The 18,873-nt window shown below is 41.4% G+C and overlaps 1 protein-coding gene across 1 annotated transcript in view; it reads right to left on the minus strand.

The window, feature by feature from the left end:
- Nucleotides 1–5,355: 5,355 nt before the first annotated feature.
- gabbr2 (gamma-aminobutyric acid (GABA) B receptor, 2) overlaps nucleotides 5,356–18,873 on the minus strand; it is a 224,248-nt gene continuing 210,730 nt past the window's right edge. The window contains exons 18-19 of the mRNA XM_033637561.2: nucleotides 11,980–12,097; nucleotides 5,356–9,198 (exon numbers count right to left, since the gene is read on the minus strand). Coding sequence (XP_033493452.1) covers nucleotides 9,033–9,198; nucleotides 11,980–12,097 — 284 coding nt within the window. The 3' untranslated portion in view covers nucleotides 5,356–9,032. The remainder of the gene's footprint in view (nucleotides 9,199–11,979; nucleotides 12,098–18,873) is intronic.

The raw sequence follows: 18,873 nt of genomic DNA on the forward strand, positions 1-18,873 counted from the left end.
TCATAAAAAGTGATAAAAAAAAAGTCATAGTATAGTATGTCATAAAAAGTCATAGTATAGAATGTCATAAAAAGTCATAGTATCGTATGTCATAAAAAGTGATTTAAAAAAGAGTAATAGTATAATGTGTATTAAAACATTTAACAACCCATAGCATAGTATGTTCTAAAAAGTTATATTTAAAAAAATCATAGTATATTATGTCAAATAAAGTTTTTTTTTCTGTTTCTTATTCAGGATATTTGGCTTCATTTTTGTACAGTGGGAGGAAGTGAAGATGTGTTGTCCATCTTTATTTACAGTATCTGGTCTGGACCAAAGACGTCTGATGGCCGATAGCTATACCTACAGCTATGCTGCTAGCATGGTTAAAAAGATATCATTAGCTCATTCTACGTCACAGTGAGGTTTTGTTTATAATTTCGATTGCAGCCAGAACCCTTCAGTGTGACCTTGTTGTTGCATTTATACACCATCAGAATATAAAGTTATTGTGACATAAAGACGGTCAGAAAGTCATGTGTGTGTGGCCTTCTCCACCGCAATCCTCAAATCAACACAGCTTAAAATGGGCATGTGTGCTGGGGCGTCGGTGGCTTAGTGGTAGAGCAGGCGCCTCATGTACAAGGCTGTTGCTGCAGCGCCGCAGGTTCAAGTCCAGCCTGTGGCCCTTTGCTGCATGTCATCCTCCCCCCCCCCCACCCCCCCACCCCCTCCCCCCCCCCCCCCCCCACCCCCTCCCTTTTATACTTGGCTATCCTATCCATTAAAGGCAAAAATGCCCAAAAAACATATCTTAAATGTGCATGTGTGCTTAAGTTTGATAAATTGGATATAGTGCTTGCTGCACTTGTCTGCGACCAAGCTTTCATTCCTCCAATGCAGGCCATCACATGTTAAGGAGGATACATAGATGCTTCCCTTCCACTGACACCCAGGTCAACTTAATCAACCCGCCTTCCATTTGCACAGCATGATCCCGCTGAGACGAGAAAGAAGGTCATGCAGCATCTCCACACACTGGAGCGTTTCTTCCCGCGGAAGCAGCTCGGCACAATCTGTGGTTATCTGTGAATCAGTAAACGGCAGCAGAGCCATACTGGATTTAAAAGCTTAAGTTCACTTGATTCCATAGAGAGATGTATGAACAACAATTACATCCATCACAAGGTTATCATTATCCTGCAAAGTTGTACAGGAATAGATCCACATTTTAGCAAATATGCTTTTATTTGAGTGTAGATGGGAAGATCAGCACCACTTCCATGATACAGTTGACTGTGAAGCACGTTGTCATTTAAAACAGTTATTTTATAAAAGCATCAGTTATCTGTGCTTTAAAGATTCAGTTCACCCAAATAATAAAAAAAGGAAGAAAACTCAGAGACTTTGTGCTACCTCCGAACAATGCTCCCTGTCTGAACGGATTGTGAGTTGTAAATAATGTCCTTTTTAATGGCTAGAACTGTGTTTACTGATGCTTTACTGAAAACTATAAGCCATTAATAAGAACAACTTTCAGGTTGCCTGGTTGTGAACACTTCCTCTGCCAGGTGTTTATCCTCCGGCAGGACAGCCGATGGTTTAGCTCTTTGATCCGTAAGAAAGACCCTCTTATTGACCACTTCAAGTAAATTCCAGGATCTACAGTGTCTTTCTTAGAGCCAGATGACAGTGGAGGATTTGGTCTACCACAGTCCCAGCCAGCTGCTCCACACTGCTTCTCACAGTTTGCGATCACGTCTAGCATCCACATGCTAAATATTTGACAATGAGACTGAAGAAGAGCTCTAACAGCAGGACACATGCACTTGCACACATGTGAATGACACACAACCTCAGATACAAACACGTAGAGACCCTTTCAATAACCCACTCAGACACACACTCATCCCCTCCATCCTGTTTGACACTGGGTCCCTCCTTATAGTTCAATTATTTATCGACCTCAACATACAAGGCTTTTCATTACAAATTTATTTTTCCTGCACAGTGTGTGAGGGCAGCAGGCAGCCTGCTCGCTGTGTGTGCCTTTTGGTGTGCCAATTAGGATCCTTAATGTTGACTGGCCAGTGTGTCACATGGGTGTACTTCTCTTCATCTTTAGTTTTCTGCCTTTGGAGTGAGAGATCAACAAGATTTTTGACTCAGCAGCAGCATTTTTCACAGTCTAAAAAAGCCCCTGAGCTCTGTAATGCCACTTCAGAGTGTGTGTTGTGTGTTTCAAAGACCTGGCAAGCCTTCCTGAACATGAAAGTAATTTTTACTGTATCCAGAGAGCAAACAGTGGAGGTGTTTCTGTCACTGTAGATGTCTTCATAGCTGAAGGATTGACTTTTATACTGACAAACTAACACAACTTCTAAACAGTAAATGTTATTTTGTCTGTCTGTGGTTGTACTCATCAGAAGAGACCATTTTGAAATATAACAGGAGGAAAAGCACAGGTGTAGACAGTAAAGTTATGGATGGCTGAATTCCATTTAGCTGCCTCAGTTTAAGGATCCTGGTAATATGCAATGGCTCACTGTAACACTGGGACACTTGGATAGAACAGAGACATTGTTAATGTTAACACTTATGATTTTCCCACAATGACAAGTCTGTTGCTGCCTATTGCAAACAGGGTTTGTTAGCACTGCAATGCTAGCAATTGCAACAGTGCTGACAGAGCTAGTAGTGTTAACAAAGGTTAGCTGGCAGTTAACTTGGGTAGGGGGGCATTATGCCTCTGTGACAAGGTGTCCTGCCACCATGGGTCGGATGGTCTAAGTGGTGTGTATCAGTGGTGCTAACAGCATTAACAGTGCTAACAATGGTAACAGTGTTGACAGAGCAGTAAGGGTTTTTTTTTAATGAACATCAGTACAACACAAAAAATTCTAGGGAGTTTCCGAGCTGAAAAATATAGTCATACAGTGCAGACTTTGTATTTTGCTGATGGGTAAACAACCATACTAAGCTAGTGTTTGTTGTAGAACAGCAAATGTCCACTCTCCAGTGTCCAACTAATTAGCTAACTATTTATTTACATTTTACAAATATCCACCGGAGCTTTTATTGATTTGTCCATTTTGGACAGTGAACAAATAAATTAAACATATTAGGCCCGTCTCCACCGCAGGAACTTCGGGGTAATTTTACGGGGCCGGGGCCGTTGGTGCGTGTCTCCACTGCAGGAACCACCCCCAAAGGACAGAGTTCCGGAACTTTTACGGGGGCTAAACAAGTACCTGCCTCAGAGTAGGTACTCAGAACGGCCCCGAAAGACTCCCAGCTGGGGCTTGGGGATTACTTGGTGCTGACTGGATATACTCAAGGAGGGATGTGATGTCAACAGAAAGCAACAAAATAGCCGGCATTTTTAAAACTCAGCAGACGAGGATTAGCTCGTTCATATAGCTTCCTCCACCATGTAAAAAAAAAACCCTCACTAAATGGCCCATGAAAAAAATATTCTTTCCAGCGGATATCTTAGTTACAACATGATTGAGCTAGCAAAGCAGTTTTGTGTTGTTATGTGTGGTATTTATTCAGTTTTGGGAAATCACGATGTCTAGAAAGCATCAGTGGCTGCCGCTGACAGGGACAGCTAACACCAGCAGCAAAGCTAACATCAGGACGTCATCTGTTAAAAGCCTCCCGTTGTCGGATACGACATGAAACTACTCCAGTTAGCTCAATCATGTTGTAACTAAGACATCCGCAGGAAATTTTTTTTTTTTCACGGGCCATTTAGTGAGTTATTACACATACCGCTAAGGGCTATCAGCTAACGGTGTCCTTACGTCGCCCCGGTAAATGATCGCGCAACGATTACGTCACATCCAGAGCCCATAACTTTACAGGAACCTTCCTCCTACTCCGCTCTCTCAGTGGAGACACGGCGGTTGAGAGGGCCGAGCGAGAGGACGTTCCTGTAGTAGTTCCTGCCCCCCAAATAGTACCAGGAACTTCTTCAGTGGAAACGGGCCTATTGATGAAATTTCAGATTGGAGGCATTTGTACATTTCATACTTGCAATGTAGCTCAGATTACATGTATATTTGAGCTGAGTGCCTGATCAGCAGGTGGAGGGGATGGTGGATAGCCTGATACCTAGACAAGACGGCTGTCACAGACCACTATTTGGGACCAACAAAAGCAAATTTTTTTTTAACGAGAGTTTGGTACATTTCCAGCCGTGTTTGTAGCAACCAAACTGGGTATTTAATACCAAAAACATGACATTTTTCTAACCCTAACCGACTGTTTTTTGAGCCTAAGCCACAATAAAAATTAACCAGCATAGAAACAAAGTTGAGACATAATAAAATGCAAAGTTTCAGCATATCCGCTACATATGAAAGGTACAAATGTAACATCTCCGTGGTTTGCAGAAATGTACTATGCCAACATTTATTCTAGCGATTGGGCTGAAAATTATGTATATGTCTTTCTCTGCAGTACTGTGGCAGTAGGCTGAAAGATGCTAAACGTTGTTGGTGTAGTTTCTTCAGATTGTCACTAGGTGCTAATAGAGAGCAACATGTTTCTGATTCCATCTAAGTAACTTTGAAGGTGCAGACTGTGGACTGATTTCTTCATTGATTAGCTGTGTCTCAAATCAGGGGCTGCAGCCTTCGAAGACTGCATTTGAAGACAGATTGTGTCACATCAGCGCGACCAAGGCTGTCCCATTTCGAAGGCTCCTTCAAGTGCGGCTGAGAAATGCATCCTTATTTCCCAGAATTTGGAGGATGCAATAGATATATCCCTTGTGGCCCAACATATCCCAAGATACATTGCGTGCCAGTGACTACTATATTTTAAGTTAACTAAGTTGTTAACTAGCTACCGGTTAGCTGTTGTTAACATTACTATTAGCTAAAAGCACACAGCTTACACAATCTTTATAAGTTCACCTGAAAATGGTCCTCCATCAGCCTGAAATATATCAAACCGCAATGTGTTTGGTGGTGAATCATCTCCTCAAGTATTAAATAAAAGATGAAGGTGAAGATTCTCGGTCATCCAGGTCATGGTAATCATAAGTGCTATATCGTGAGCAAATGGCCTTGCTGGCGTTTCTTGGAGACATTTCTCCCCTCATCCAAGAAGCTTCTTCAGTTCTAACTGACTGGTATGGAGTTGCAGGGCTTTAAACCCTGTGTAGGTGTGAACCCTTACAGAGTCGTTGGGGTCACGTGTGAGCTCTTAGTTACAGAGTTGTAAAGGTCACATGTGAGTCGTTGGCCACCTCCTCCTCTGGAGGCTGCAGTCCCTGAATTGAGACACAGCTGATGACTGCCTTTAAATCGACATTATGAATACAAACATTGGAGAACCACGGGAATGATTCAAACACATCAACGATTATTTTCAGTCTCACTTTATTTAACGATGATGTGAAAAGTAAAGGCTGTCCATAACATTCAGACAATAAAAGAAGAATGTTATTCAAATCCCCCCATAACAACTAATGGCTCCAAAAAAAAAGTTCAGGTGTTCCAAGTGTGATACTTATTTTATACAACTTTTTCATATCTATACCTCATCTGTACATAACATAGTTACAGATACTGTAAATTAAAAAAATGACTTCCAAGTATCCTTGTGGCGTATTCGTGAAATATTTCCTATGTAAAAATGAGAATGTACGTAAAGATCTTTTACATATACATATATATAGTTCTCTATTCTTTCTGTAATAAGAAAACAAGTTATTGCCCCTCTTGAACATGTTGCATTTAACATAGGTTTGTTTTCCATTTTAAACTCTTAATTGAACTTAACTCCATGTGATACCACATATCAAACTGACAAAACAGTAACAGTATGGACCTGTGTGTTGTTCCACTAAATATATACGTCATATTGTTATATTTTTGGACATGTATGTTTCGTGTTCTCCAGAAACCCTGATGATGACACATACAAAGATATAATTATATACGTATATGTCACTTCAATCTGCAAACTAAAAAGGTAAAAAGACCTGTGGCAAATACAAACCATCGGCATGACATTATTTATTACAGGAAATTATGAGCCCTTGACCTACCACAATTGCATTTGAACAATTTTTCATCCATGTTGAAAAAAGTGAATCTGACTAAAAGAAAAACAAAAAATCAGGGCACATTAAAAAAAACAACAGAATGATACCTGATGATCTGCATTTGGCATTTTAGATGGACTAAAAAAAAAGTCATTTTGTAATTTGGTAAAATGCCAGGAGTGGGTTATTAGGATTGATCATTTGCTACTACTTTCACTTTATTGCCCCCAGTGAATAACTGCTAAACCAGTAGCATAGTCGATATGATGATGTTGAGTTTGTCCACTGAGAATCTTGGCATTTGACATGTGTGAGCTGATCAACAGGTTAAAAGAACTGAATGTTTTGTAAGGAAACACACAACCAAATCGTAGGTGAGAGGATGAAACGACAAGAGTGGATTTGTCACGACAGTTGCAAAAACAGAGGTAACTCTGTGAATTATACATTTCATTTCATGCCGTCTTGAGAAAGCCAAATACCAAATATTCCATACATGGACACCATCATCGGGGTATCAGCAAATTGTACACAATCACATATAATGTAATATATAAAATGTGCAGTTGGTTTCTCTCCTCCTGAAGGAAGAACCAACCCTCTGACAATGTCTCTCACTCACTTGTCAAGTGACCGTGATTCTCTGGTTGGCAAAGGTGCGGGAGAAGCCGTGACTCCTTGGAGGTCTGTGCTCGGGGTTTCCCTGCTCCTGTGCTCCGCAGGGGCTGGAAGTGGAGGAGCTCTCACGGGAAGTCACCCTGATATGTCCGATAGCAGGTGGATCTCTGCCAGCTTGTCTCCCACTCCAACTCTGTATCCTTGACTGGCCTTCCGACTGAAGACAGTGTTTATGTTCAGACATCAGCTCACAGAGGGAATCCGCTCCAGCTGAAGTGGAGCTTTCACTAAGTTCTCCCACACTGTTCCATGCATTGAGGCATTGAATTGAAATAAATCTATGACACGTTGTATAATTTACAGATGTGCGGCCAATGTTGTTGGGTCAGCGCCAATTTCACCCTATTTATGTACTGTGGGTCCTGCAGGCTACAATATAAGACAACAGGCACAGCGTTCAACAAACGCCTTAAAAACTAAAAACCAAGACACCAATGGTGAAACATATGCTAATAACAAACTTTCTCACGCTCCATAAAAAGTCCTTTCTGTCAGAGTCTCTGCTTGCTTTTCTCCTGCATGAGGACAGTTTTACAAAAAAAAAGAAAGAAAAAAAAAGAAAAGAGGACGACACTGTGTCGATGACCGTTTTGCTCAGTGCAGCCTTCTTGGGCCCCAGTTCAACGGCACTGAATTACATTTCCATAGCAACTGAGGTATGTTCACTGTTGCTAAGTGTGAAGTGATTTTTCTTGACACTCAATATGACAGAAAGCCCTGTGTCTGTGCTTTATGCTCTATCACTGTGACCAGCAGTGGTGTCATCACCGTCTTGGAACTGAAAGCTACAGCCGGCTGGGGCTTTATTAGATGAGGCTCCAGTGTCGTCGTTGTCTTTACTATCGCTCTTGGAAATTCAGGTCAACCATTTGATCCAAGCTTGTTGTGGAACTCTTAGACCTACATCCTTTCCACCATCACTTCTTGAGTGTTATTTCTTCCGAAGAAGTCATTGTGCCCTTTTGCCATTGACATGAACCCCATCGCCCCGTGTCTGTGCTGGCTCGCTGTGAGGGCTAGATCAGATGGGCATCTTAACAGTCTACAAAGACCACTCTATGGGGATCAATATGACCAGGCCCGTCACTAATGCCTCATCTGAATAGCACCTGAATTCATAAGGTGCTCTCTTGCGTTTTAAGTGTACATCTGAATGTGTGCATTTCTTGGCATATAACACACACATATATAACAACTGTGGAACACTCTTGTGGTGCCTTTTAGCTCTATTTTCTAGCATATGCAGCCTTGGAGACCTGTTTAAAGGCATAGCATTGATATTCTGTAGAACATGCTTTCTGAGGACATATTAAGCAAGTTGTAAAATATGAAAGGCCTATGCAAAGTCTGATGTGAAATCTCTGATGTAACCAGTGGTGCAAATTTAGCAAAGTGGAAAAAAGAGCCATGTGTTACTCCAAGTTAGAGGAACAGGGCCCTGGTGCCTTTTCATGTTCTGTGACACACAAGCTTTGATGTATCCTACTTTGTTGCCCATATGCTAATTTATCAACAGTTACACAAACCAATTCAAATCTCTTTCATATGTCTAATTCTTTTTAGGGTGCCATGTCCTGATTACCTGCTCCTCTTACAAGCTCTACACTTAGAACCCGTTTTAATTGTCCATTCACAGCATATACAAAGCTTACAGTACATCAAAGTCAGAAATGATGATATTTACATGTCTCCACAAGAATGAAAAGGGAACGGGGAGTAAATTGGATGATTTCCTTTGTTGGGTTTTGTAAATTCCACGTCTCGACACCAGTATCCAGTCACTGAAGCAGTGAAATACTCAAGTTAGATGACACGCTTACACGTAGCCTCGAGCACATACACACAACAGATAAGGAACAGAAACAGACAATCCCCTCTGAAGCAGATAAGGCTACAAGTCAGGTCAGGGCTGGTCCACCGCTGTTCTGCTATTGGGGTGCCAGTGTGTCTGTGCATGTGTGTGTACTTGTGTATGTTTGTGTTGGTTTGACTGTGCATATGTGTATATGCCTAGGCAAGGGGAGCAGATGAACAAGGGGACATTGCTGTGAATTGAAGGAGTTTGTAAGGGTCATCCAGTGCCCACTCTCTCCTCGCACCCCTTCCTGACTGAGGGTTTTAGTTCTCAAGAGAGGCCGGGGTGAAGAGGTACGAAGAGTGAAACTCGGTCCCCCCCTCCCTCTCTTCTCCCCCTGTCCTCCTTGTTCCGAGACAAAATACGCACATACGCTGATGATATCAGTCTATTTGTTGTAGAAAAAAATAACCATATATGTCTCCTCTGCAAAGAGCCAGGTGGGGGAGTGAATGAAGCTCACAGGCCAGAGACCATTACCCGGTAGGAGGGGGGCATGTGTCTGTGCCGTGGGCTGGAACCAGGGCTGCCGTTAGGGCTGGTGCAGCTGGCATCAACCCCTCCTATGGAAGGTAAGTACGCATGGTGCAGGATGGGCAACTGCAAGGACAGTCGACGTTGTATGCTGCAGATAGAGAAGGAGAGTTACAATGTTATGAGATAAAGAGTAAGTACATTCACTCAAGTACTGTGCTCAAGTATAATTTTGAGGTACTTCTAGGGCATATTTGAATTTATTTGTGACTTTTTTACTTGATATTTTCTGAAAGCTGTAGTTACTTTGAAGATTATGATTTTTCCGACCCAGCTACCATTAATGAAAGATCTCATATTTTCATGTGTATACTTGGATTTTGGGACTCTACTAGAACATGGTTACATGCTTTAATGTTCATACTGCACATTATTTTTCTCATACTGCCTGCCTATAGGAAGCTTCTAAGAAATTCAAATCTTCCTATTTCAAATTCTGCATCTAGAAAAATGTAAAATTCTACACTGAGATTATCCATAGCTGACCAGTCCACCTCACAGCTGAAAACTGGTGAAAAATTGTGTCCTCAATATCAGATTATATCCATCACACATAAGAAAAAGTTTGTTGCTGGTGGCCATTTTGAAAAATGACTGCCATGGCCACCATATTGACAATTCAAGTTGGCTCCATGTCCAGTTTTTTTCAGAATGTCTTTGGCTATAAATGTACCAAATTTCATGCTTTTATCACAAAGTGCACATTTGTTTTGGTTATATGTCCGACTAAACAGGAAATACAATGTTGTCAAGTTTGAAATGGTTTATATAGTAGCTGTAACATCACAACTTCATGGAAGTCCTGACAGCTTGTTTAAAGGCACAGTAACTAAATATCGACAGTGCGCATTTCTCTGTGGACTGAGCGTTTTGATACTTTCATACTATATTTATGGCACCTTTACCTCTTGTATATTAAAAAGAGACTGAAATCTGACTTTTTACAATATGGGACCTTTAAAACATTAATTGCTGGTCTGTGACAGAATGAAAACTCTGGTCCCTGGCACAAAAATTGAAAGTGCTACACTCCAATTCACCACCCTGACCTCCTCATCCTTACTTTCCACCTACCTACATAAATGGTACAAAACTTCCTGCATTGGCACCTAACACACTTAATGTGAAAGTGCTGCAAATCCAATATGAATGTAATTATTTGAGATACAGGATTAGATTTTACATTTATTACAGAAGATAAAAATCACATAGTACTGACAATGGCACAAGGGAAAGACACAAGGGTCTATGGTTTGGTGGGATTCTACCACAGCCCATAAGCAGCACATGTAGTGGACTTGCTCAGATTCCAATTAAGATTTTCAAACATTTTGTTTGGCACTGTTTAAATGAAGTATTAATGTAATCACACCCAGCTACAGTGCTAAAACTAAACAGTAACATAGAAAAGATGAATCGCAACAGACAAGGCGAAGTATAGTTCATACAAGCTCTCAGCAATTCTTCTAATTGTTTCTCCTGTATTCTTTAGCATCCTCATTTCCTTCTTCACTTCTCCTTACTAAACCTCTAATCCACCGTGCCTCCCAGCTTCTGGGATCATCTGACAAAAAGAACATTTCATGCTTCCTCCTGCTGTGACAGTTCGCACCCTACCTCGCCAGTGCTAGCGCCACTGCCAGCCGTTTGCAAGAAAATTACATAACCAAATGTCAGTTATGTAAAAAATTAAGAGGGGGGAATGAAATCCATGCTCATTCAGTGACAGACCTAGAAAAATGTCTTAATTAGGTGAACTTTGAAATATTAATGGTCCTCAGGCCTAATCAGTTATCCTGACCTGTTCTATATGTGATGGAAACACAAGCTGCCTTGTTCGTGAAGGAAATGCTTTCATTTTTTTTTTGATGTATCATATATCACACAGACACTACATTTAACAACGTGCACCTGGTGTTCGACTTGGCACCCGTTATATCACAAGGTGTTACCATTCGTCCTCCTCCACCTTTACTCTCATCATACCTCGTTTCTCACTTCTTTATATTTTGCCTCCTCTTTCTCTTCTCTTTCTCTCTCGCTGCCTCTTCATCTCTCTTCCCTCCATGTGATCAAACATTTATGCGGCATGGGAATAGCTCCGAGTGTTCCTTTACTTCTGTTCTCCTCCCTGTCTATTTTCAGAGCTGCTTCCAATGCGAGCTGTAAATCACTGGTTACATAAGCCTCTGTGAGTCTCTACCTCTTTCTTTCTCTCCTCCTCCTTATCTCTGTCTCTCTTTCCTATCTAAACATCCTTCTCTCTTAATCCATCTTCTCTCTGTAACTGCCCTCTCTTCAATATTTTACCCCCCCTGTCTCCTGCCCCTCCCTTCTCCATCCATCTGTCCCTCTACATTGTGCATTCTTCTTCTGGTTCTAGTTAAACAGGCGTGGGAGGGAGAGCTCTCAATGATGCATGAAGTGTCCCCCCATTGATGAAGTCAACATCCCTCAGCTTTGCTTTCTTATGAATAGTAAGCGAATGTAGATCAGCATTTGTCGCATGAGCGTCTACGACCATTTTCTTTCAACGAGTTGGGACAACAAATCAATCAGCTGCATGCCTACATACGCATACTGCCGTTCATGTTTATATGTGTTTGAATGTGAACATGTATGCTGCAGCAAGTCCAGCATGGTGGGAGAACACACATACACTCTATGTGGTTATATGTATGTTGATGTGCGTGGGAGAGAAAAGTACAGGACCGGTCCATGCTTTCGCAGGGCTCTGTTGCCAGAGCAACCGCCTGAGAGCTGCTGGTGGTTGCGATAAGTGTGACGTGTAGTCTGATGAGGAAGCTGACAAGATGGAGGGGAGGGGAGAGGGACATTGGGGTAAAGGTGCTGAAGAAATGGGAGAGCTCACTGTTCGGGCGAGTTGATATCCTCCAGGGGACCTCTGTTTATTCTGGAAGGATCCATGGAGCCCCACTGCGCCTGAGGCTTCTGCTCCAGGTGGTTCTTCAGTATCGACTTCTCTCCATCTGCATTGAAAACACATGTAGGTGTCACAAAAAATAGGCTGCGTCATACTTAACTGATCAGCTGTTTTAAGCCACATGTGCCCGGCACCTGAGACATGATGTCAAAGGTATACTATGCAGGATTTTCTAGAAGAACAAACAAACAAAAAACCAATGCATTGCCTCACACAAAAGCTATCCCTCTCAGTCATCACTTAAAACCCTCTATGCTTTGCTGTGGTCAGATGTTTATGGCTGTGTAGTTTTCAGACCAGCCTCTTGTCCTAATACCTGCATCTGGATCAACATTTGTATCTTTAATTGATTAAGAGGTGGGGTAGTCATGAACATGGAAGGTGTGTCTTGTTTTTTATGCTGTTGCTTTGATCCTAACGCCATGCAAAAAGCAACAAAAATCTGTTAATCCTGGGTGTGTGGCATGTTGATATGCATCTAGCAAATGAATGAATTTCCTGGTTTGAGAAGGTTTATATCATTGCAGATGTGCGTTTTCACTCAAAATTTAAGTTTACTCTTTACCAACCATACCAAGGGAAAAACGACCACAGACTGTCCAAAAAAAGGAAACCTTCAAACAGCTGAAATGTAAAACAGTTATAATTGTGGTCTGACAATATGTCAGCCATGTCTGTCAGATGACTTTCCTTGTTCCAAAAAGGAAACCGATTGCATAATCTAATCACATCACATATGCAGGTTGGTATTTAAAGCTCGGGTAAAAATATAACTGACAGCTGTGTGGGACAAATTAAAAAAGTGGAGATGGAAGCAAAAAGAAGCAAATCATCAAAGTGAGAAAGAAAACAAAGGAAATAAGCCTCATCCAGACAGGAAGGCGGCGGGAACAGAAGAAATGGCTTCCCAACATGATTTCTGCATTCTCCGGATATTGCAGGGGCAGCAATGAGGTTGAAACACAATAAGAATTTTCCCCACCCCTACTGAGTTTGTCTCCAGTTGTCCCAGATTTCCCAGCACTTGCTGACCTGATTCAGTGATCACAGCACTCCATGCCCTGATTGGACATCTGAGCTCTGAACTATTTTCCAGCAGTCTTGTCCTCTTCTGAAAAAAGCCTAACCTTGTAGCTCTCAGAGCTGTGTTAAAAGCACAGACACGGATATTTATACTTTTCATTATGGATTCAGAATATGTGTTCATGCCACAAAGAAAGTATTAGGTTACTGAGTGTTTTCAAGTGTCACTGGAGTCCAGGGCCAGCCTAAGTATTATACTATACCACAGGGTTACAAGAACGTATCACGATTTAATTTTTTGTGATACTGTATAAATTCTCAGGGACACTGTATCAGTTTTTTGGTTTTTATTTTCTTGATTTGTTAACTAAATAATACTGCAAGCACTTTTATTTTATTTATCTATTCATTTTCTTTTACTGATATAGGCAGTTTTTAATTCCTTTATCAGACTGCACAAAAAATTGTGCTATGGTATCAGATTTGAACAGGAACTGTGATAAATAAAAATGCAGATCCCACCATTCTGATTGCATAAAAACAGGTAAACTTTATTATACATTTGGTTGTGTGCTCTTTACATGATAATTGTTTTCCAAAAAAAAAAAAAAAAAAATCACGATATACAGTATCGACTTACTTACAGTTTTGCAGGTTATTGCAATATATTGAATCTTAACCCCTGTATTGTGATGTGATGAATATCATATAGCCAGATTATTGCCAATATAAAGCTCTACTGTAAAATAAGACTTTGAAAGTTTTGAATGTGCAACAAGAGACAATAACGTAAATTAACCTAGTAAATCTCAACATCTGTTCATTATTGTTTCACATTTATTGATGGTGCAGTCAGTAAACAGGACCTAACTAGACAATAAACTAAGCTTTGATCACCACACCACAGACATCAATAAATGCTGCCAACAAAGACTCACTCACTCAAACCCCACCTCCTGCTCCTTCTATATTGGGGCATTATTGAACCCATCCTCCTGTACTGTAACACCTGCTACTCCACCATGCTCATCTTCACCAACAGAAACAAGCCCCTGAAAATCACCAATATTTCTTTTAGAATAATTGGCCTCCCCACCCCAACCTGCCAGCTCTCACTGACACTGCCACCGTTAACACAGTACTGACCATAGCACACAACTACACCCTCAAAATGTACCAACGCACAGAAGATGTGTGCATCTACTCATGGACAGTGGACGTCTGTGCAGTGATACAGTTGGCTGGTGTAGTTTGGTAGAAAGAAAATAGTTTCTACATGAAACTGCTCACAACAAGGTCTGTGGATTATCTTGAGTAACAGGGTCATGATTTCTGTAAAGACACATTGCTGTTGAGTTTTTCAAATGTATTTTTTTGGCGCTTTGAGCACCACAAGCTGAGTGCCATCTAGTTCCATTATATTCAAAAGAAGGCAGACATCTCTACAGCCGACATCTCCAACACTCGCCAAAGTAAATATGTATTTTTGATTTGGGGGTGAACTGTCCCTTTCATGAAGACACAGAGAGAAACAGAGACGTTGCTTCTTCGTGAGTGTAATCACTGTTGACATGGCGTTCTACTCTTACAACAGCCACTCATTCACGGCCCCAATAGCTCTCTTACGACACAGATGACTGCAGTTAGGAGCCAGCAATGATGATGATGGTGGTGACGATGATGATGATGATGATGACGATGATGACTGTCAAGCACAAGCAGATTTAAGCTGGGGAAAAGTTTGCGTGCTGGTGATCTTCAAATGAAGCTTAATGACCTGTGATTTAATTTCCATAATGTGTGTGTCAGATTGACGTTTGTGAGCAGCACCTAATGTGCTGTTTCTCTTCGTCTCTTTCTCCGTCCTTCCTCACAAGATCATTATCCTGAACACTTCAACAACTTAAGACTCTAATAAACTTCTCTGTGAATAAAAAAAGTGATAGCTGGTTCAGTCTATCGCTAAATATCAGAGTCTTGCTCTGAGACAGGTGGTGAGGCTCTACTAAATTTTACCCACATCTGTCAGTTTAAAACAGTGCTTGATGACAGCAGCAGGAATACAACTATATGATGAGTAAGACGGCCCATTTCTGTTGCTTCGTTGTATCTGATCCCTGTGCCCAAAGCAGAGACTGGATTATTTAACAACACTCACTCATTAAAAGGACTGTTTCTTTACGAGCATGTGATTCTTTTTCTTGCTAAGGGAAATATGAAAATAACGCAGCTGATGACTGTCTAATCCTTTCAGAAAAATGAAGTGAAGTTTGTTTTGGAAGTTTTCTGTGCTGCCAAAATCAGCTTTCCCCATTGCCCAGGCACCATGGTCTGCTAACTCCAGCTGGTGGCAAAGAAAAGGTGCACGTATTTGTTCCTCTATCCAACACAAAACAGTAATCTGACACTATTTCTTTTTTAAGATACATATGTTTTTTTGCTTTTTGCCTTTATTTGATAGCACAGGTGAAGAGTGTCACGAAAGGGGAAGAGAGAGAGGGGATGACATGCAGCAAAGGGCCCCGCATTGAAATCGACCCAGGGCTGCTGTGGTAAGGACCCAGCCTTGGTACACGGGGTGCATTTTCTACCAGGCGAGCATCTGACACTAATTTATACAGTAGAAGACAGATACAGATTGTTGGTCACATTATTTTTTCCATCTATAAAAATATCTCTGTAAATGAATATTAATACAAAACAGTGTCTTGCTATATTTGTCTCTGTTCTCTCCTGACAGTCGAACCGAGACAGCGCATACAAAGATTCAGCCTAGAATGGAGCTCAGTGTAAGTTCAATCAGGAATAGCAATTCACAGCTCCGTCTCCTCCAATCAGCTGACTACGGGGTTCCCTCACCTTGTTAGCCAATTAAACTTTGCCACGATCTCCTTCAGCCATTCATGTTGCTACTGCCAAACTTTAAATGTGTCTCTGCTCCTCTCAGCTGTCATTTGAGGTGGAATCGTCACGACATCCTCCACTCCGTTCACCTCCAGTCACCTTATCCAGAGCCCAGGCGGAGCTCATCAAGAGCCCGCTCCTCTTCACATCCAGGTCCTCAGCTCCCTCTTCATCACATGTCATCACCACCATTACCAGCACTAGTGTCTAGACTCCATAAGGGGGTTCCCTACTCTACCATGTCTTTACTTCCCTCCTGGAAAATATGACCTCACGATGGGGTCTGATCGCCAGAGACTTGTCACGTTCCTCATACTCATGTGCACATATAATTTTTTTTTTTTTTTCTCAGAACACGTCTCTCCTGATTAAAATAGATGTGTTTCTACAAGCACATGACATTTTTATTTCACTAAAGAGAGCCTGATATCATCTGCCAGCACTTTGGAGAGATTACTGTCAACAAATGGAAAATGTAAGAATGTGTTTGCTTAAATTATGCGAGCTAATTATTTTCAGATAATATGACCATTTTTCTTATTTCATTTGTGATTTTTTGACGAAGGGAAATATCATTTAAAATCTTCTCCCAGGCTCATTTAAACCCTGATACAGTGCACTGAGCCATGGCAGTTACTTAACATGTCTTCTAAAATCTTTCAAATCACTGAGAAATCACATGACTGACTAAAAGGATAAATATAAGACGATCAGAAATCTCACAGATGGTAGCTTATTTGCTAATTATCTACTAATCAAAATAATCTTGGCACTGAAATCTCGTTCTCTGTGTTCCATAAAAAGACACCACTAAGCTGCTCCATCAACCAATTGTGCAACACATTTTTTTTATTTCCGTATAAGGATACCTAACAAGGCTAAAATAGGAGTGTGTGTGTGTGTGTTGTGCATTTATGTGCGCACACAAAAGATGAGAGGCAGAGAAGGAAGAGAAACAGAAGGAAGCAAAGAACAAACTAAAACACAAAGACGAGGCATTAGACACGTTGCTCTGTGAGTGTACTGACTAAATGCCATCAGTTCATTGCGTAACTATGAACTTTCACAGATGAGGAACTTCTCAAACAATTCCAACACGCTCTGCTCCCAATCCACAGAACGAGCGCAGCTGTTTTACTCTTTTACCTTCCCAAACTCAGACAGATCCATTAGACACCCCTGAGAGCAGCTTTGTGCTGGCGTGTGCATCAGACGTGCTGAAACTGGCTGCTGTACATCACCATCGCCCCGCGTCTGTTCAAATGGTGCCTAATGCAAAGTGGTGCTGCTGGGGTGGAACGATTCAGTGATTCAATTTGAGGGCCCCGGCTTCATAATGTCTAAGATACAGCTGCATCAATTCAAACAGCCTGTGTCGGGCAGAAGATGGGAGGGTAAATGACACACGCTCTATCTACTGGGAAAGATGGATTACACATGTATCTTTATGTTCTAGCACCTGATTTCCTTGTGTTTCCATATGCTTGTGTCACCTGATAACTGCGTCACTCTACTGTTTTCTCAAGCACAATGTTCAACACCCAGCACACAACACCCCAGATACCCAATCACTAGGTGCAAAAACAAGTATGGACCCACTTTGGGCTCCACAATAAAGGTGGGAGAGTTGATAACAGTGTGACTACAGTGTGTGTAAAACTTGCTAAGCAGCAGTGGAGTATGCAGGTACTGTAGCTAATCTCATGACTCATCCTGAGAGACGTCACAGACTTGCTGTCAGACACAGTACTCGTGTCCCTACTTCACCTGCAGCTGTCAGGAGCTCCAGCAATGGAAAGAAAAGCGTCAAGATATTTTTTTCAACCTGCTGCTCTGAAAGCAGCATCAAAATCCTTTACCAAAGCCACTGAATATGCAGACGCAACATCCACACAGCAAGGAATTATTATTAGAAAATATATGAGGATTAATTTTCTTTTTCTTTTTCTTTTTTTTTAACTAACAACAAACTCTGGATGTTCTGATGGTCATGAAACCTATTTTAATGTGCATTATATTCTCTCTGAAGTGAGCAGCGGTACGCATTACTTTATCAATCTTCAAATTGCATCAGGCTGAATCACGCTGAACTGAGGTGAGAAGGGAATTAAATGCATCATACTGTGCTGCTTATTCTTGGTTGGATCCTGGTCTATACAGAGCAGCACTCCAGTGAGTGAGTGAGGAAGAAATGAGACGCCATGTTGAATTTTACATGGGCTGTATGAACAGCAATGACACTTCATTACAGCAAGTTACGCAGTTGTTACTTCTCAGCCCACCACATAGGAACACTGTTTCTCTAACTATGCACTGCTGATGAAATAAAAACCAATATTCTGTGACTGTGTTGCCTATTTCTTGCCTAAATTTTTTTCAGAAACGTACTTTAGCTTTAGCTTGAGATTATTTGTTACCAGCCAGCCACCTTATGTTTGTTTGCTGTGTCAGAATGGCCAAGCTCACATTATGTCGCCCACCAGCAGGAGTGTTTATGGTGCATTTGTTTTGTACTCGGAGGTCTGAAATTCCCAGTTCCCAGTAGGAAGTTTGAACTCAAACGCACCCTGAGATCGGAAACTCGGAGCAACAGCATCAACCCCGACTTACAAATTCAAGATGGCTGCCGGTCACATACATAGTGAGTAAACACTCTTGTTTTACAGTAGGGCAGCCATACCCATAGTACTGTTCAATTTTTATCCGTGGGCATGTTGCTACGCTGTCTGTATGTGCAAAATACCACATAGAGTGTTGTTATCAACATATATTGCTAACAGTGGCTACGGCTAAGTTTTTTTTCCGACTTGTCCACCTTTGTCAACTAGAATGCAAAAACTGTTGTCAACTCGGAGGTGACGTCATTCCCACTTCCGACTTCTGACCTCCGAGTAC

This window comes from Epinephelus lanceolatus, chromosome 16 (assembly GCF_041903045.1).
Source record: "Epinephelus lanceolatus isolate andai-2023 chromosome 16, ASM4190304v1, whole genome shotgun sequence".
In the NCBI taxonomy this organism is placed as follows: Eukaryota; Metazoa; Chordata; class Actinopteri; order Perciformes; family Serranidae; genus Epinephelus; species Epinephelus lanceolatus.